The following is a 21,111-nucleotide window of genomic DNA, read 5'->3' as shown; positions in this document are numbered from 1 at the left end:
TTTAGTAATTGTTGTGGTTGCCTAGTAACTGTTACTCCAGTTCTTTCTTAGTTCTGTTTCTCTGTTGTTATTTTGCTAAGTTGACAGGTTATTTTCATCTCAATTTTTAATATTTGCTTTATCAATTGACCTTATTAAAAATAATTTTAAAAGTTCCCCCTAAATCACAAGCAGAAATCTTTTTGGTTTGGTTCATTAATAGTTGCTATTAATAATTAATAGTTGCTAAATAATTATAAATAGTTGCTCTGGGTTCTGGGTCCTAGGTCCTGTGTTGGGTGCTTGAGACTTTACAGAACCCATTGTTTTGTGTAATTAACACCAACCTTAAGAGAGTAAGATGAATATCAACATCCAGAATATCAAGAACTAGGAGACAAAACAGTATATGTAAGGACAGATCAGTGGAATAGGTTCAGGAGTCCAGAAATAAAAGCCAAATGTGGTCATTTGACTTTTGACGGAGTGCCAAGACAGTTAAATGGAGAAAGAATAGTTTTTTCAACAAATGATGGTGGGACAACTGGATATCTGCATGCAAAAGAGTGAGGTTGGACCCCTGCTTTACACCATACACAAAAAGTAGCTGAAAATGGATCATAGATATAAATGTAAGAGCTAAAACTGTAAAACTCTTAGAAGAAAACATGGTAGTAGATCTTTGTGATCTGGAGTTGGGCAGTGGTTTCTTAGGTAGGACACCAAAAGTAGAAGGGACAAAAGAAAAAACATTAAATTGAACCACATCAAGATTAGAAACTTTTGTGCTGTACACAATACCATCAAAAAAGTGAAAGACAAATCACAGAATGAAGAGAAAGTATTTGCAAATCACATATCTGATAAGGGATTTGTATTGAGAATATATAAAGAACTCTTACAACTCAATAATAAAAAGACAGCCTAATTAAAAAATGAACAGAGAAGGTATACAGCTGCCCAATAAACACATAAAAAGATGCTCAACATTATTAGTCATTAGGAAAATGAGAACTAAAACCACAATGAAATATCACTTCATACCCTTCAGGGTGGCTATAAATAAAAAAAGATGGACAATAACAAGTATTGGTGAGGATGTGGAGAAATTAGAACCTTCTCCTGCATTACTGGTAGGAATGTAAAATAATGTAGCCTCTTTGTCATTTCCTAGCTAGAGGAAGGATAGTGCCATTTATAGAAATTGGGAAATGAGAAATAGGGATAATGAAACTGGATTTTGTACAGTTGAATTAAAGATGTCTCTGGGACATTCAGGTGTTATGGTACCCACTGCTTAAAACTTTTTAATCATAGCTTTCAGGATAAAGTCCTCCAAATCACTTTCTTTCCTAGCACCTATGAGGCCCTCCTCAGTCTGGTCTTCCTTCTCTACTCTGTTCTAAGCACACTCGTTTTCTTTCAGTCTTTGTTTGCCATGCTACCCCAATTTGGGGACCTTTGACTGTTCTTCCCCCCAGTTAATGCCTGTTCATCTATCAGAGCTCAGTTAAGTATCGCTTCCTCATGGGAGTCACTGCCGACTCCCCAGTCGAGGTAGGAGCAGCACACATTTTTATTTCATGGTTTCTGTGGGCCAGGAGACCCTCTGCTCAGGGTCTCATAAAGCTGTAATCAAGGTATTGGGTGGGTTGCATTCTTATCTGGAGGCCCCAATGGGGAAGAACCCACTCCAAAGACCATTCAGACTACTGGTAGAGTTTATTTTTTTGTGGCTTTATGACTGACTTTTTGCTGGCTGTTGGCTGGAGGCTGCCCGCAGGTTCTAGAGAGGTGGCCTACATTACAGTTCTTTGAGATCATCCACAGTTCCTTTTCTTAGGAGCTTCTCAAACATGGCCACTTGCTTCATCAGGACTTTCAGCTTGATGGAGGGGAGAGAAGAGATTACACAAAATCATGAATGAATGTATGGTGTGTGCAGTCACTGGAGGTTGGTTCCTTTAGGGTCTGTCTGCTACATCTTATGACTTCTGTAGAGAATATTTAACTTTGAGTAGGACTGCACCCAGTGAGTCTGTTTTGATGAAAGCTAGTCAGAGAGTACATCCCAAATATCAGCTTGACCTGGTGGAGCTGGTTGTAGTGAAAAGAACAAACCTTGTAATAATTGGCATTATGTTAAATGAAGGAAGGTGGAGGTGTTCGTGAGCATATACCAGCAGAGGATGAAGAAAGAAGTTGGAGGAGAGGTGAAGCACTGTGATGTATTTTCCTGGTTTCAAAATCTTGCTCACTCCTGATTCTGTCATTCATTCCTTTGTTAGTCAGTTTACTATGTTTATATTTAAGAACTCCTTACCGTAAAATCTAGTTTTGAGAGGCAGCAAAACACAGTGTGTAGTTAAGGGTTCAGGTTCTAGAGCTTAATGCTTGGGTTCAAATTCTGCCACTGCTATTTAGTACCGTATAACCTGGGCAAATTACTTGGTTGGTTTGTGTGTCCGTTTTAAATGGGAATGATAGTAGTACCTACGTCACAGGGTTGTTGTGAAGATTGAGTTAATGCCTATAATTATTGTTATTTTTTTCAAGTGTGATAACTGTTCCATAGTTATGTTTTAAGAAAAGAGAGTGGATCCTTTTAGAGGTACGTACTGAAATATTTACAAATGAAATGATATGGCACTTGGGATTTTGGAGGAAATTGATAGAGGCATAGATGAAACAAGATTGACCATGAGTTAAAAATTGTTGAAGCTGATTGATGATTTAATTGTATTACTGTCTACTTTTATATATATTTGAATTTTTTCATAATAAAAAGTAAAAAGTAACTGCCTTGGCCTGTATTAAGTGTTTAATAAATTTAAAGCTATTTTTATTATGTTTAATATGTTGGGATTAATTTGTCTAAAACACAAAGAAAAAATATAAAACAAACTTGACACTTCAATTTTCTCATTTCTAAGATTCTTTTTGTAGATGGAAACTATCAAATTTGGATAAGATTCTTAGACTTGGACTTTTGGTTTCTATATTGACATCTTCCTAATTTGGTTATAATTTATGGCTTAATTAGTTTGATTTAATTGTGGCCTGTATCACATTCCATTTAATTTAGACTACCATTGTTTGTTCTGTAAGTGGAATGGAAATTAATAATATTATTGATTTTCAGTGTTCTTAGTCTTAGTGGTAGGAGATATTGATTTTACCAATAGAGAAAATATTAGCAGCAAAAATGCCAAGGCTTTCCTAGGCAGGCAGTGGTGTTATGCTTCAATGTATTTAATTGCTGTTTAAGTAAGAAAGGGAATACTTAAGAGCTTACTCACTGAGGTTATCTCAAATGTGGTAAATACATCTTTCTGCTTATCATATCATCCTTTATTATATAGCACTATAAAACTAGATGGCTTAAATATTTTAGTTGTTCAAGATTGAGAACTGTTTGGTGATTCTGATTGATTTTATGTGAATGACCTTGGAACTTAAAAAAATAAAATAAAAATGTAAAAGAAGCAACACCAGAGTCTCTCAGAGTTCTACTTAGGAATTGGCATGGTGAGACCTTGTCTTGATAACTCTGCCTGCAAGTCACTTACAGTCACACCTTTCATTTAGTAGATAAGGACCTTGAGGACTATAGAGGTAAGGTGATATGCCCAAGGTCACAAATGTTTCTAGATCTCAACTCTCACTCCAGTTCTCTTTTTGCTGTCCCAGTGATTTCTGAATTGTTCTCCAGAGCCCTAGGGTTCTGAAAAGTTTTGTCTGTCTCTGAACCTCTTACCCAGAGTTAACCAGAGTAGGTGCTTCTCCCACTCCTCATCTTACGTATTAGAGCTTCTATGAGATTTTGTTCAGAGGGAAAAAGATCCTGCTACTGTATTTGTTAGTTTTTATGTCTTTCCTACGAGAACTCTTCATTCTGTGCCATATTCTACTCAGAAAAGTACATTTGATTTATTGGAATTTTCTTTGACTTTGTTTCAAAGAATGCAAGTATGATCTCTAAAGAAATCTGTGACCCAGAGTTCTCAGGAAAATTCAAAGAGACCTTTAAATAGGGAGGGATAGGGCTTCCCTGGTGGCATAGTGGTTAAGAATCTGCCTGCCAATGCAGGAGACACGGGTTCGATCCCTGGCCCAGGAAGATCCCACATGCCGTGGAGCAACTAAGCCCATGTGCCGCAACTACTGAGCCTGCGCTCTAGAGCCCGTGAGCCACAGTTACTGAGCCCATGTGCCACAACTACTGAAGCCACACGCCTAGAACCTGTGCTCCACAACAAGAGAAGCCACTGCAGTGAGAAGCCCATGCACCACAACGAAGAGTAGCCCCCGCTCACCGCAACTAGAGAAAGTCTGCACAGCGAAGACCCAACGCAGCCAAAAATAAAATAAATAAATTAAAAAAAGAATAGGGAGGGATAATTACTTTTAGTGTGAAGTTATTATCAATTAACATTTTCTGCCCCCCGCCCGCCCGCTCTCTATTCTCCCTTCATTTCTCATCTCATAAATCTCATTCCTTGTGATTTTTTGGATGATGTTTCTCATGGTCTGTTACTTTTCTAAAAAGATATTTATGCAAATATGTCTGTCTTAAATGAAACTATTTCTGATGTCTGGAGATTCTTTTGGGTCTCTTTGGCAGTGAATTAGGAGTCATATCCATTTGCTTAAAAACAATATTGTCATAAGATCAAAAGAGGGCCCAGTAGACAGTGTAATAAATAGGTTGGTTTTTGCTTAAATTGTGGATGCTTTTAATGATGTTTTAAAAAACCCTCACTGTTATTAACTATACTTAATATTTTAGTGAATTAATACATAATTATGGTAGCTTATTTAAAAGTGAAATCCTTGCTGGTACTTCTAGTAGCTTTTTAGAATTCTAGACTTGTACTGTAATGTCAATTAAGGACTATTATAGAAAGTCAGAATTTAGGATGCATGTAATCCTGCTAAGGGATAGGAAGAACAGTCTTATTAAATGTTAACTGTGATATGAAGTACATACTTCATGTAGTTGTGTTTTTACATTTAATGTGGGTACAATAATGTTAACATACATGTGATATGTATTGGGTTGGCCAAAAAGTTCATTCAGTTTTAAGTAAAAATAAAAGTCATTTTCACCAAGAACTGTATTGAACAACGTATTCACTAACTGAACAAACTTTTTGGCCAATCTAATAGCAGTAAGCCACAAAATAATGAGCTATACTTTGCTGAAACAGTTTTTCAAATTTTTTTCTATGGCACTGTTGTTTATCAACATTCTTCCTCCTGCCTTTAAAATAAATATCAGAAATTTGAGAATTAATTAATGTTCCAGCTAGACTATCCACGTGAGTGATTTAAGTCACTTAAACTTCACTGTTCAGCACATGAGACACAGACATTCATTATGGAAATAAAATCTGTTTGGTTTGAAAATGTGATGACTACTTAATAAAAGGAACTCATTGAAGTCGGAATAAATGCAAAAGGCCACCACAGAAAAATATTCCCATTTTGGTGGAATCCCAGGGGGGCATTTCCTGCCAGCACTTATGGTTTGCAGCTGGGATTAGGAAAGCCCCTCAGAAGGTACTTGGTGCAGTGTTCCTGATGGGCACAGGGAAGCTGGCTCTAACTCTGGGCTGCTGCAGGGAAGACAGACAGCCCAGTGTTATAACCATTCAGACTAGAAATGCCTGGCTTGACGAAGATGTACATCTTGACAATTAGCTCACAGTACTGACATCTAAGGATGCATGAGAGGTAAGAGTTTCAGAAGTAGGGAGGGTAAGATGCTTATCTGATAATGGAGATTGCTTCCTATTTTCCCTTAGTCTTCATTACCAAATAATTGGGAGATGCAAAGAGATGAGGAATTTAGAATGTTTTTTCAACTGTTATTGTGTTCCCTTGGTTCAGTCAACCTTCTGCTACTGCAGGCTATGTTATTAGGCTTTGGGGGCATATTAATATAATTTAAAACAACTTAAAATATGAACTGTTGCTGACTTGGTTCCCTGGGAACAACACTACCATTCATTGTAAGGTGAGCAAGATACTCCGTGTAATAAATCTCCACTGGGGAGATTAGCTCTCTTTCCAGCTGGTGACTTAAAAAGCTTTGAGTGTTCTAGGTGCTGCGTCTAAATGTGCCTAACAGTACACAGACTCCTTGACAAATGCTGTTCTTGGGAAGAGCACAATCCTTCTGTGAGTCTGTGTTATTTTTACCTATGAGCTGGCACTCGAGGAAGGAGTAGCATGTACTTCATTAAGAAAATTCATCTTGAAATCCATTCAGCTTTCTGCTTCCTTCTGACCTCACAGTCCAGGCCATTGCCAAGTTCTTTACTCACGTGTCCAGTCTTTCTTCTCTGGCACGAAAATTTCATCTTTCATAGCTTAATTTCCTACCATAACTTTAAATTTCTCCTTGGACTAACTGCTGTTCTCTCTTTTTCTTTTATTTCAAAACATTTCTGTAACAATTAGTATTGTTTCATTATACCATTTGCTTTGGTAGCCACTTTAAACTATTAGGACTTCCTTGTTAAACCATTTAGCTCTTACTCTTTTCCTCCCCATTTCTCTATGCTTTTCTGCCCAATCCCTCCTCTCTTCTCAAAGCTCCTGTTTGCCCTCCAGTCTTCTTTGGGCCTCTCCCTCTCTCCTGCCCTTCCTTTAAATTCTTCCTTTAAAAAAGGCTTCAGGGCATCCTTTTAAATAGCTCCCTTAGAATTCAGTCTCAATCTAAATCCCCCTCTTAGACTTCTGAGATTTGGTCAATCCAAAATAAATACCTGAAAATGGAATGGGGACTGATATTTTGTAAGTAATTCTAACCTTACCTTCATGTTTTTTATCAACTCCATCCTCTTCTCCTATCTCTCCCCCATCCCTTTTTAAATATCTTTTTGTTCAGTTCATTTAAGTGGTAAACCTACAGGCCAGGAGTTGATTTAATGTTCTGTAAAGCATACAAAGTATTGTTGGCACCATGTAAATGTTAAGATAACAACAACAATAATGTCAGTTAGGCTGAGGGAGTTGCCCATTGTGTTAGAGACATTCCTAGGACTTCTGTTTTCTGAGACGGTAAATGTCAACCAGATGGGAATTACTGGAACTGAGAAGTTATTTTCTTTTTTGCCTTAAAAATGTCGCTTCTATGCCTTGAATTCCAAGTTGTCACCAGAAAATTTTCATTTATTAATTATGCGTGATATACCGTGTTCCACCTTAGAAATATTTCCAAGAATAATGCATGTTTCATGGTATATTTTTCACTGCAGGTAAGCTCTCAGTTCTCTATCCCCCAGACATTGTGCATGCATGAACTATTTTATTTTCCCTGTTCAGTACAGCCCAAACAGAGAAGTATAGAAAAATAAAAATCACCTTAAGACCTGCTAGATATTTTAAACAATAGTTGAATCTTTTTTTTTCTTTTTCTTTTATTTAAAACTATAGTTGACTCTTGAACAACACGAGGATTAATCCACATAAAACTTACAGTTGGCCCTCCACATCCCTGATTCCTCCACATCTGTGGAGTCAACCAGCCATGGACTGTGTAGTACTGTAGTGTTTACTATCAAGAAAAATCTGTGTATAAGTGGGGCCCTAGCGGTTCAAACCCACGTTGTTCAGGGTCAACTGTATTTCCTTTGGGATTCATTGAGAGCTGATTGACCGTTATCGTTGGTGGTCATGTTGAATCCTCCTGTCTGAAGTTGGCTAGAATCCTAACATCTTGGTCATTCCTTAGGCTCGACAGCTGCATATTTTCCCAGAAACAGTTATGATGGTATGTAAAATAGAGTAATGGGTTCTTTCCAAATGTATGTCTTTGCCCCTTAGTACTTGATCTGAATATTTATTACAAACTAAAATACCAACTCCTTGATTGGTTCCAGCGCAAAGGTCAGGATCTTCCCAAGAGCATGACCAGCCTACGTCCTGACTGTGGTACATATGGTACACCTTTAATCATGGCCATTTAGTGCTTGGCTGGTTTAGCCTTATAGTCTAGCTTGTGTAGTTTGTGGTGGTTTGGGGTTGCTTTAAACCTGTTTCCTGATGACAATTCTATTTTCTAGTAAGTTTAAAAGGAAAAAGCTTTTCATCAAGGCTGATTGCAAAGACATTTAAATTCCTTTTCTAGAAGCCATCTCAACTGAGAATGAGTTAATTCTTATAGAAGGAATTAAGTCCTACAGGAAAAAAAATTTGAGTGAAGATTTTCTCAGTTTTCCCAAAGGTGGTACTGAAACCATGCAACTCAGATTGGGACTTGAACCCATGGTCTTTTAATTGAGAGCACACACCTGGTCTCAGGACTTAATGAAGCTCAGGTTCTTGATGTCTCGTCACAGAAAGAGTTCAGTGAGAGACAAAGTGATTGCTAAGAAGTGGATTTATTTAGAGTGAAACACACTCCACAGACAGAATGTGGGCCATCTCAGAAGGTGAGAGGCCCCGAAATATGACATGATTAGTTTTTATGGGCTGGGTAATTTCATAGACTAATGAGTGGGAGAATCATTCCAATTATTTTGGGGAAGGGGTGGGGATTTCCAGGAATTGGGCCACTGCTCACTTTTTGACCTTTTATGGTTAGCCTCAGAGCTGTCGTGGCTCTGGTGGGTGTGTCATTTAGCATATGCTAATGTGTTACAATGAGCATATAATGAGGCTTAAGGTCCAGTGGAAGTCACATCTTCCGCCATCTTGGACTTAGTTGGTTCTAACCAGTTTTTGTCATGTCCTATGGCTATGTCATTCTTTTAAAGGTTGTGTTCTGCCCCCTTCCCTCCTGTTTCAGTACCATTCTAGATACCTAGGCAAGAAGTTAATTCATTGCATACAGTGATGCCTTGTTGTTCTCAATGTTTGATCCAGGGACCCCAGAGTCTCCAAAACTCTTTCCATTGAGTCCCTAGGTCAAAACTGTTTTTATAAATATTCAAACATTATTTTCATTTTTCACTCTCATTCTCTCATAATTATACAGTGGAGATTTCAAAATTACCACCTGATGTTTGATGATATGATTACTCTGATGGCTGATGAAATGTGTACATGTATATTCTTCTGCTTTAAAATTTTCTGTTTTAATTTCTGATGTAATTTTAATCTAATTTCTAAGTAAATATTGATAGATATTACCCATATAAACAAAACTTCTTTGAAGGTTCCCAGTAATTTTTAAGAGAAGGAATCCCAAGACCAAAAAGTTTGAGAACTGCTGTAAAACTGAGTGTAAAACTTAATTGTCTCACAGAATCCCTGTTGAGAGTAGCTGCTAGTGAGCTGCTCAAGGGCACAGCCTTAAGCCAGTCAGTGGCTCAGTAAACAATTTTTAATGGAATTAAATTGAGTTCTTGGAATGCAACTTTTGAGACCTTACTTAAGATTCTCCCCGAGGCAGTGTTGAGCATTGAGTGCCTTGTAGCCTGCCAAGTTTCTTTGAGATGGGTGGCTGGCAATTCTCAGTATTGGGTCAAGTATTTCAGAAGTCGTTTTCGTGGAATACCTGCTTTAACTGGTAGCTTATTGGTATCACCTAGACCAGTGCTGTCCAATAAAATGAGGGCCACATATATAATTTTTACTTTTTGAGTAGTCATATTTCAAAAGGTAAAAACAGGTGAAATTAGTTAGGTTCCCCCCCACCCCGCTTTACTGAAGTGTAATTAACAAATAGAATTGTAAGATACTTAAGTTGTTCAATGTGATGTTTTGATATGTATGCACTGTGAAAGGATTTACCCCTTGAGTTAATTAACATATCTATCACCTGACATATTTATCTTTTTTTTCTGTATGGTGAGAATATTTAAGTTCTACTCTCAACAGAGTTCAATGATACAGCACAGTGTTATCAACTGTAGTCACCAGTTTTTACATTAGATCCTCAGACCTTATTCATTTTATAACTGAAAGTTTGTACCCATTTACCAACCTCTCCCTATTTTCCCCACCTCTCAGCCCCTGGCAACCACTTTTCTACTTTCTGTTTCTATGACTTTGGCTCTTTCTTTTGTTCGTTCGTTCTTTCGTTTGTTCTTTCTTTTTTAGATTTTACATGTAGGTAATACCATGCGGTAATGTGATATTTGTCTTTGACTTATTTCACTTAGGATAATGTCCTCCAAGTTCATCCACTGGTTGCAAATGACAGGATTTCCTTTTTTTTTAAGGCTCAATAATATTCAGTAGTATACATACACCACATTTTTTTATCCATTCATCTGTGATGGACACTTAGATTATTTCCGTACCTTGACTATTGAATGAACATCAGAGTACAGATAATCTCTTTGAGATAATGATTTTGTTTCCTTTCGTTTCCCACCCAGAAATGAGATTGCTGGATCATATGGTAGTTTTATTTTTTAATTTCTTGAGGAACCTCCATACTGTTTTCAGAGTGGCTGTACCAGTTTACATTCCCACCACCAGTGTAAAAGGGTTCCCCTTTCTCCATTTCCTTGCCAGCATTTATCTTTTGTGGGTTTTTTTTGTTTGTTTGTTTTGGTTTTTTTTGTGCTGTGCGCGTACCTCTCACTGTTGTGGAGCAAGCACAGGCTCAGCGGCCATGGCCCACGGGCCTAGCCGCTCCACGGCATGCGGGATCTTCCTGGACCGGGGCACAAATCCGTGTCCCCTGCATCGGCAGGAGGACTCTCAACCACCGCGCCACCAAGGGAAGCCCTCTTTTGTGTTTTTGATAGTAGACATCCTAACAGGCAGGAGGTGGTATCTCATTGTGGTTTTGATTTGCATTTCCCTGGTGATTAGTGATGTTGAGTACCATTTCATGTACCTGTTGGCCATTTGTATATCCTCCTTGGAAAAATGTCTGTTTAGGTCCTTTGCCCATTTTTGAATTGGGTTGTTTTTTTTTTAAACTGAGTTGTATGAATTCCTTCTATATTTTGGATAGTAATCCCTTATCAGATATGTGATTTGTAAATATTTTTCCCATTCCATAGGATTGCATTTTCATTGAAATTAGTTTTAATAATATATTTCATTTACCTAGTATATCCAGAATGTTATTTCTACATGTAATCAATGTACAAATTATAAGTAAGATAGTTTATATTCCCTTTTTAATATTAAGTCTTTGAAATCTGGTGTATATTTTACATGCACATTTCAAGTGCTCAGTAATCACATGTGGCTGGTGCCTACTATATTAGACAGCACACTGTGTGTGATCTGACACAGTGATGAGGAGTAGAAATGCTCGTGGTCGCGGGTCGTATGGTTCAAGACTTATTAGGAGGTCAAGCAGCTGGTAGGACTTGTTAATGATTCTGCTGTTGTTCCTTATAAAATTCTCTTCCTTCTTTTCTGCCCGTCTCAATTCTGTCTCTTCTCAAGTTCTCTCTTCTTTGTGAAGTCTTTCCCTATGTCTACTTATTCTCCCCCCAAGTGAAGGTCATACTTCATCCTCTTTTCTACTTATACTGTGTACATAGCTTTATTGATTGTATTTCCAATGTTGTATAGTTGGTTGTTTCACATATGTCTTTCCTCTACTAGATTGTGAGCTCACTGAAGTGAAGGCTGTGTCTGGTTAATCTCTGAAGCTCAAGCTGCACCCACATCATTTTATCACATTCCATCATTAGGCAGGGCTTAACTCTGAATTGAGCTGAAATTTGTCTGCCTGTGCCTTTCTCCCATTAGCCCTCATTCTACATCTGAAACAGCTCCAAACAAAGTTATTGTTATGTTGGTCATTCATACATTTGAATCATCTACCACGTACAGTTCCATACTGTCTTTATATCCTTGGGCTAAACTTTTTAGTATTGACATTTTTGCTTCCCTGTTTTTTCTTTTTCCTTTTTTTCTCAATTGGTATAAATTTTATTTTCTTCCCCCAGTGTATAGAATCATAGAATTTTAAGAACTGAAAGGGGCTAGAATTTGCCTAGTCCTGGTCCTTAGTCCAACTAGTATTCATTGATTACATACTGATTGAGTAATTGAAACTGAGATATAGAGATATTCGGGGGCACCCCACTATTTTGAGTATTTCACTGAGAATAATGAAGAAGTTTAGATTTAGTAAATTTAAAAAGTCTTTCATCGTTCATTCTGTTTTTAAATATGTGTGCTGCTGAGTATCTTAAGAATTATGAGCAAAGTAGAAAGCTGTTTTATGCTGAAGCAGTGTATATACAGCACAGAAAGATCTCCAGATTTTTGTAGGGTTATCGTTAAGAATTTGACTCCAAAGCTGAGATACCTGGGCTTCAATCTTGGCTCTACCACATACTAGCTATAAATTACTTAATCTTGGGTAATTACTTGATCTCTTTGTGTCTCAGTTACCATATTTGTAAAATAAGGTTGATAATAATATGGAGTGTTGTAAGGTTTAAATGAGTCAGTACTTGCAAAGCACTAAGGATTATGCCTGGCATACAGTTAGTGTTCAGTATATAGTAACTGCTGCTGGTACCACCACCACCATCACCACTACTACTACTGTTATTGAGTTACGGAAGCACCTGGTGAGGTGTGGGATGCACCTGTGGAATTTCTGGTCAGCCCTTACTAAGTCATCACTTACTTATGATACAAGCTTCTTGTCTTAATAAGAGGCCCTACATACCATTCTCTGCACCCAGCATGATTTGCCTAAAATGTAACCACTTCTGCAGAGTAGTGAAGTGTTTTGTCCTGGGGTTTTACTGTAGCAGCAATTTAAGAAATGGCAGAAGACCCATTAGCTTTAGGAGCCTGTTCCTTTGAGACCAACTTGCTAGGAATCCATTTCCTGTCTTCCTCCCTCCCTCCCTACCTCCCTCCCTCCCTCCCTTCCTTCCGTTCTTTCTTCATTGGGTCTTTGTTGCTGTGTGCAGGCTTTCTCTAGTTGCGGTGAGCGGGGGCTACTCTTCGTTGTGGTGCGTAGGCTTCTCATTGCAGTGACTTCTCTTGTTGCAGAGCATGGGCTCTAGGCGTGCGGGCTTCAGTAGTTGTGGCATGTGGGCTCAGTAGTTGTGGCTCGCGGGCTCTAGAGCGCAGGCTCAGTAGTTGTGGCGCATGGGCTTAGTTGCTCCGTGGCATGTGGGATCTTCCCGGACCAGGGCTCGAACCTGTGTCCCCTGCATTGGCAGGCAGATTCTTAACCACTGCGCCACCAGGGAAGTCCATTTTCTGTCTTTCTAAAAAGAGTAAATTTATTTTCTTCATTGGCATTCTGTAAACAAAATACTGGCAGTTTGTATTTTGTGGAATATGTTTTAAAGTGGATTTAATTTTCCTTAGTAAACTCCTTTTAATAATGCATCAGAGGGCTTCCCTGGTGGCTCAGTGGTTAAGAATCCACCTGCCAATGCAGGGAACACGGGTTCGAGCCCTGGTCCAGGAAGATCCCACATGCCGCAGAGCAGCTAAGCCTGTGCGCCACAACTACTAAGCCCGTGTGCCTAGAGTCCATGCTCTGCAACAAGAGAAGCCACCGCAGCGAAGAGTAGGCCCCACTCGCCACAACTAGATAAAGCCCGTGTGCAGCAAGGAAGATGCAACACAGCCAAAAATAAATAAATTAAATAAATAAATTATTAAAAAATAATAAACAATGTATCAGAGTAAATTTTCTTTCTCTGTTGTCAGGTTGCTATCAAGATCATAGATAAGACCCAGCTGGATGAAGAAAACTTGAAGAAGATTTTCCGAGAAGTTCAAATTATGAAGATGCTTTGCCACCCCCATATTATCAGGCTGTACCAGGTAGGATCACTAGTAGTGTAGCATATGGCAACAAAGAACACAGAATGGTCACTTGTGTCTGTGGTTACTTTTGAAGGGAAGGTGGGTGGGTGAACATCTGCAACTTTTTCTTGATTCTATGTTCATATATTCATCCTACTATTTATCCTACCCTATTATCCCCCAACTCAGTACTTCTGTTTCCCTTGGATATTTACTGGTAAGGTCTAACTTACCTAAGTAGGCCTTTATAATTTGTTCTTTAAAACTTGGATGCCATTCCTAGAGTTACACAAAAAGATTATTTACAATATGATGAGAACTTACTTATTTAGTTCAGAATCTTAAAGCAGAATGGGAAACCCAAAAGGAACAGAATTTTGAGGGGTGAAAGTAATATTAATTTTTACAATATTATTTAAATACTAATTTCTGTGATCATGTTATGAATTATGATGGCAAAGGATATTTTAAGTATGGCTTCTTGTATGAGTCAGAGCCTACCTCCTTTCTATTCTAACAGGGTACTAAACTTAGTTTTCTAAGATAGCATTTGATTACTTTGATAACCAAGAGATTGATTCTGTGTAATGGAAGAGATTTCTGTTCTAGTTTTCTTATCTTCCAAGAAGCATGCATATTTCATGCCTTCATCAAAAGTCATTTCCTAGCCTTACTGCAAAAGCAGTGAATCTAATGGCTGGAATTTTAAGCCAGATAGGAGAGGAGGACCTTGCCTTAGCATGCTGGTAGAGGAGGTATTTTGGGAGAGGTAGAGCTTTGAGGTGCTTCTCAAATTGCAGCGCGTTGGCAGCCATGAGCTCTGCCAGTACATAGGGCCAGTGCTGCTCACTGCTTTCTACCAGATCAGCCATCACCTGGTTCTGCAGGATGTGGCCACCCCCTCAATTCATTTGCTGCTGTTAGTCTGCAGTAAGTGGTTACTGGCCCAGATCCGGGATCATGTGTAAGAGTGTGAAGAGTACATTGACCAAGGTCCAAAGGGGAAGCTTTCATAGCCTGTAGCTTTCATGGGAAAGAAAGCATGTCTTGATATTAGTGTATACGGTTAAGGCTACAGTGTTAGGGCTCGTCTCTGGCATCAGCTGCTCACATAATGAAATGAATTAGATCTGCAGGAGCAGGCTTGTTGAAATCCATCACAGTAAATTATGTTGAACCACACCTCCACTGTACTCCACAAGGAAACCCATGAAAGGTTCCTGGGGTTGCCTGAAGACCTGTATCTGCAAACTCAGAGGTGTCTAACCTCTGCTTCCTTCCTATCCTGACAGATTGAGTAAATTTCTTGACCTCACTTTTTTTTTTTTTTACTTGCGGTACGCGGGCCTCTCACCGCTGTGGCCTTTCCCGTCGTGGAGCACAGGCTCCGGATGCGCAGGCTCAGCGGCCATGGCTCATGGGCCCAGCTGCTCCGCGGCATGTGGGATCTTCCCGGACCGGGGCACGAACCCGTGTCCCCTGCATCGGCAGGCAGACTCTCAACCCCTGCACCACCAGGGAAGCCCTTGACCTCACTTTTTAAAGTAAATCATCTTTAAATAGTTGTAGAGCTTATTAGGCTGATCTTTCTCAAGAGGTTAACTTATAGGTACTAACCTTATAACTGAAATCTGCAAATTTACCTTTCTTACCCAAGATTTCATTAGCCTATAAGGTTTATATACTTTCAGCCCTGGCTTTGAACATTGCCCTTTCTTAAGCTTTAATTTTGCTCTCTGGCAGCTAATATTGTTAATGGGAGATTCTGAACTGCCAAGGTGAAGAATGGCTGTTGAATTGTCAAGGCAGTTTTCAGGTCATTTGTTAAAGCTTTAGTCTCTTCGGGTTTATAGCGTGAGCCAAATATAGATAACTATATAGGAGAGTTTTTGAACTCCTGAAAAGTTCTTTTTAAAAAAATCTGAAATTAAAAACAACGCTGTAAATCAGCTGTACTTCAATAAAATTTACAGTCAGTAAAAGGCCTGGTACAAAGGAGATATACATTATGACATTTTTTTTTCTTTTCTTTTTTTTCCTAAACAACTGCATATATTTAGGGTACTTACTTTTTGTTATATAAGTCAACATATAAAGAACTTGGAAGCAATACATGTAACAGTGGGCTAGTATCACCAGTCTATAGAGAGTTTTTAAATTAAAGTGAAAAAAAAGACACAGTTATTAGAATGAAAAATTAAAAGAATGTGCATACGTACAATGGAGTACTATGAAACTATTGAAAAGAAGAAATAGATCTGTCATTATAAGGTAATGTATGATACTGTTATGGTATTAACATATAGAAATGTCAAAAATAAAGTGACTAGGGAATGATTTGATAAAATAATTAACCTTGAAGCATAGTGAAAGTGTAATACTGTATTGCCTACTATGATAGCCACTAGCCACATGTAGTTATTGTGTATTAACATATGGCTAGAGTGAATGAGGAACTGGAGTTTTACTTTCACTTAATATTAATGTAAATATAAAAATTGGAGCTGTTTACAATTAAAAATTTTTGAAATAATATTAATGATAATAAAATATATTATTAGAATTTACTTCACCTTTTTCTTTTTACTTTTTTAATGTGGCTACTAGAAAAGTTAAAATTATATATGAGACTCACACTGTTTCTATTGGACAGCACTGCTCTAAAATGTTATAGAATAAGCTATAAACAGTGTTTCCACTGAGGAATAAAATGGAGGGGGTTGGAAAGAGGAAAACCTTTGGTATTTTGTTTATATACTGGGTATTTAAAATGTTTATAATAAACATATATACTCATATATTACTTTAATAAATACTTAATGAAAAAGGTTAAAAGGAAGAAGGAACTGACAACACACTACAACTAATTTTGTAAACAGTGGCAAAATAGAGACTAAGATAAAAATACAAGAAAGTCGTTTATATTATTGAAGTGTTGAATATTTATATTATTGTTCCTAGTTTTGAATAAAAGGATGGTGGACAGGAAAGTTGTCATTTCCATTTTAAAAAAGCACAGCCATATGTGATATTTGTGCAGTTCTTAAGTGATTCCTGTTATTCTCCCTTAGTTTTGTTTTGGTTGGGTTTTGCGGGGGACATTTTTGAGCTTCAAGTGATCACTGTCGAATGTGAACTTTTTGGTTCTTGGCAGCTTCTTTGCTTCTCAGTTTTGGGGAGCTTAAAAGATTGCAGAGGCCTCCTGGGATAACAAAAGGACTCTCTCAAGTAGTAAATATTTCCTACTTTTAAGAACTTGGAGGAATACCTGTTTTCCCCCTTTCTTCTTAATAACGTTTATGTCTGTCACCCTCCCAATCCCCTAATGTTTTAAGTCTCCTTTAGGCAGTAATGGTTATTAATACTTCAAATGACAAAAGAAGATTCATTAGTTTCTCTTCCTATGTTATCAGCCTGTCATTTGTATCACTGTCACTTTCCTGCCTTTGCACCAGGTTATGGAGACAGAACGGATGATTTATCTGGTGACAGAATATGCTAGTGGAGGGGAAATATTTGGTAAGTACATTTATTGCATTCTTTAAACAGCTATTGAGCACACCATGGCAAACTTAAAATAGCTGTTCGATGCTTTTGTCACTTGAGCAGCTGTCACTTGATGCTGTCCTTCAGTGCTGTCATTTTCTATCAACAAAGTAATTTTAATTATTTTTGATTCATCTCTTTAAGTCTTCACCATCTTTGTTTCCTTAGCAAAGGTGTTTTGTTTATTTCAGTAAGGTGTTGATGGTTGAGATTAAAGATCTTCAAAAACAAACACTTCTCTGAACTTTTGAGGGTCTTTCCTATTGCCAGATTCTAATTGGGGTGACCAAGTGTGACAGAACGCTTACAAGTGTGGTGGGCCTCTGTTGTGTGTGAAATAGCCACTCGGAGCAAACAGTCTCACCCTAATGCATTCTTTAACATTTATTTAAATATAACATGTAACTCTATTCCTTACCATGTGTTCACAGTTCCCTTAATGATTCTTGTAATTTAGGACGTTTTGTCTTCAGTAGCTATTCTTTTTTTCCTCTAACGCTTAGGTTAGCACAACATCAGAATTAAGCAGCAGAATTTGTTACCAGGAAATACGACTTTTTGAGGTGGTAAAAACTGGCCCCCCAATTTTTTTTTGTTTTGTTTTTGGTAACAATGATAAATGTAGCCAAATAGAGATAATGACTAAACTTTCAAATCTAGATTGACATGTCTTTTTATTTTTAAATTTTATTTCTTTTTTGGCATGTGAATATAGAGAAAGGTTTCTTCTTATATATTTTAGGTTTATTTAGTTTATTTTTTTAGATTTTGTTTTAGTTTAAATCTGGATGGTAAGAATTTTTTTAGTTTTCAAAATATTGGCACTTAGTTATTTAAAATATATTAAAAAGCATGATATGACTTTTAAAGTGGAATCTTCTTATTAGTGACTGTGAGTTGTGACTATGAATATTTTGGTATGTTAAACTTTCCCCATAAATCTGACAATTTTGTATCTAAGAATCTTCAAAATAAGTGCGAGTCTTTTTTAAAGGAGGTGTCACTTCTTAATGACATTTTTGCTTGGCTTTGTATCTGTGCTTAGCATAATGGTAATCTTGGGAGCAAAGAGACCTTGTCATCTTAATGTTCATAATAATCGAAGAACCAAACACAGTGCACATCATACCTACGTGGCTCTTTAGGAAAACAGATTTCAAAAGTACAGAAAAGGTAAAAGATAGATTCTTTGTAGGAATGTAGCTCAAGTCATGAGGAAACAGAGTGGTACTTCTCATGGTATTATTATAAAAGATCTGGAGGAGGAAGAAATTGATATATCACCTATAGAAATCAGAGTCCTGGCTCAGAGATTTGCCCAGAGGGAGAAACAGACCATAACACATATAGCTCCTAATGTCTCATGAGGTCTTACTTTTAAAAGTATCTGTATCAGAGATGAAGGGACGGGCTTAATCAAGAACATGAGCTTTGGAGGCAGTTATACCTGGTTTTGAATCAGATTGTTGCCACTATTTGCTTTTTTACTGGGATTTTGGGACTCAGTTTCATGGTCTATAAAAGTCAGATCTGTCATATCTGCCTTATAGTTGTGAAGATAAAATGAGATAGTACATATACAGCCCCAGCACTTTGCTTCCTTCACCTCCATGTTAAATGACAAATGGGTGATCACCTTCTGGCAGGATAGCATGAGGAGCTCTGCTGTCCTGCTCCCCAGTGAAACTGGTGAAAGTGATTTAAAAAAACCCTAAAATCCAGCCATTTAAAGTCTCTGGAAATGGTTCTAAGGGTGAACAGCAACTGAAGAAACATTTATTCAAGAATATCTATGAAAATTTAGTAAGAAATAAGAGTGTCTGTAGTTTTTAAGCCAGTACTGCTTCCTTCCTCCCCCCTAGCCAGCTCAGCAAGGTGGAGATTACACTCAAGATTACTGTAGCCAAGAACACAGGCCTGCCCTCTGGTCCCCTCCTTTCACCTAGACTAATGGCTTTCTTCCCGGAGGACCTGGACATCAGCATTTCTTATCCTGCCCCAGCTGCCTATTGCTGTTGCTAAGTCCTGGGTGAGAGCAGTTGAACAGTGGGGACTCCTTCTTCCACCCAGCCCTGACTTGTGGAGTTTGGGTGTGGCATGCTGAGAATACTGGGACCCAGATCACTCTTGCCTCAGGTTATAAGTTGGTGGGTCATCCCAAGAGAGTCAAGCTGGGAGAATTGAGATTGTGTCCCCTTTCTCTGCACTGAGCTCAGCTCCTAGAGAGGGAGTGTTACTCAAGGAAAACTTTTCCATTGTCCCCACGCCTAGCTTCAGAGTCCTGGCTCAGAGATTTGCCCAGAGGGAGAAACAGACCATAACACATATAGCTCCTAATTTCTTGCCAAGGGAACTGGCTTCTTTTGCAATGGAGAATGAAGAAGTTCAAGCCTGAAGGCGCACAAGAACTGTGGAGGTTGTGGCTACAGGCATTTCAGAGGAGATTCGAGCAGGCTAAAGTATAGGTCAGCTAGTTTGCAGGTAAGTACCAGGGAGTAAAACACCACAAGAGCCTTCCTAAGGTCAGAAGAAAAATCAAACTCTGATCTCAGAAACTGTTCCTTCAAAGGAACCAGAATTTGATTGGATTGTTTATAGACCAGTTTATGCTCCAGGGCATTGTTGAAAATAATACAACAACCAGGGACTTCCCTGGTGGTCCAGTGGTTAAGAAGCCACCTTCCATTGCAGGGGATGCAGGTTTGATCCCTGGTTGGGGAACTAAGCTCCCACATGCCGTGGGGCAGCTAAGCCTGCGCACTCTAGAGCCCGCGGCCACAACTAGAGAGAAGCCCCGTGCCTCAACTAAGACCTGATGCAGCCAAATAATAAATATTAAAAAAAAAAAAAAGATAGAGCAACCAGCCAGTTTTTGGATTTTAACAGCTGGGCTTGGTTAAGAAAAGACAGGAAGAGAGCCCTGCCCAAACCATGGTGATCCAGTGATCTGAGGGTAATGGTGGATATACCAAGGCTGTGCCTCCCCTGAGGAACAACATTAGAAGCTGATCACTGTGTATGGGGGAACAAACTTCACTAAATCAATCCAGCCAGTCACTAAACAAATAAACAAGCAAATAACAAGAACATGCTCCAGAAGGGTAGAGGTGTACCAGTACCTAGACGTGGTACGACATGTTATCTAAAATGTCTGGTTTCCAACAACAGCAAACTATGAAACATATAAAGAAACAGGAAAGTATGACCCACGCCACAAAAAAAAGCAGGCCACAGAAACTGTCTGTCAGAGAGGCCACATTTATCAAAAAAAGACTTTAAAGTAGCCATTATGGACATGTTCACAGACATAAAGGAACTCACAACTGAAGTCGTAAAAGAAAATATGATTATAGGGTCACATCAAGTAGAGAATATCAATAAAGAGATGGAAATTTTTTTAAAAAGGAATCAAAAGAAATTATGGAATTGAAAAGTAAAATAACTAAAATTAAAAAAATCATCAGAGAAGCTTAACTGATTGGAACTGCAGAACAAGAAGTGAATTTGTAGATAGGCATTTTATGCAAGTTGAAGAACAGAGAGAAAAACCAATTAAGAACAGTGAATAGAGCCTCAGAGAAATGTGGGGTACAATCAAATACTCCAACATATTTATAATGGGCGCACCAGAAGAAGAGAGAAAGGAGCAGAAAAAATATGCAAGGAAATAATGACTGTAAACTTCACAAATTTATTGAAAAACAATAACTTACATATCCAGGAAGCTCAATAAAATCCAATCAGGATTAAACACAAAGAGATCCACAAACAGATACATCATAGTAAGAATAGTGAATGTCAAAGACAAAATATTGAAAGCATCAAGAGAAAAATGATGCATCACTTAAAGGGAGTTCTGTAGGTTTAGATAGCAGA

General features: G+C 38.2%; 1 protein-coding gene across 1 annotated transcript in view; it reads left to right on the top strand.

Moving 5' to 3' along the window:
• The window catches only part of LOC103071055 (serine/threonine-protein kinase SIK3-like), a 189,839-nt gene that overhangs the window by 127,430 nt on the left and 41,298 nt on the right, over nucleotides 1–21,111 (top strand). Inside the window, exons 3-4 of the mRNA XM_007446914.1 lie at nucleotides 13,591–13,707; nucleotides 17,145–17,208. Of these exons, the coding sequence (XP_007446976.1) occupies nucleotides 13,591–13,707; nucleotides 17,145–17,208 (181 nt within the window). The remainder of the gene's footprint in view (nucleotides 1–13,590; nucleotides 13,708–17,144; nucleotides 17,209–21,111) is intronic.

The sequence above is a fragment of the Lipotes vexillifer genome, unplaced genomic scaffold, assembly GCF_000442215.2.
Source record: "Lipotes vexillifer unplaced genomic scaffold, Lipotes_vexillifer_v1.1 scaffold1634, whole genome shotgun sequence".
In the NCBI taxonomy this organism is placed as follows: Eukaryota; Metazoa; Chordata; class Mammalia; order Artiodactyla; family Lipotidae; genus Lipotes; species Lipotes vexillifer.
The sequence above is the reverse complement of the archived record's forward strand: the minus strand, read 5'-3'. Positions and strand labels throughout refer to the sequence as shown.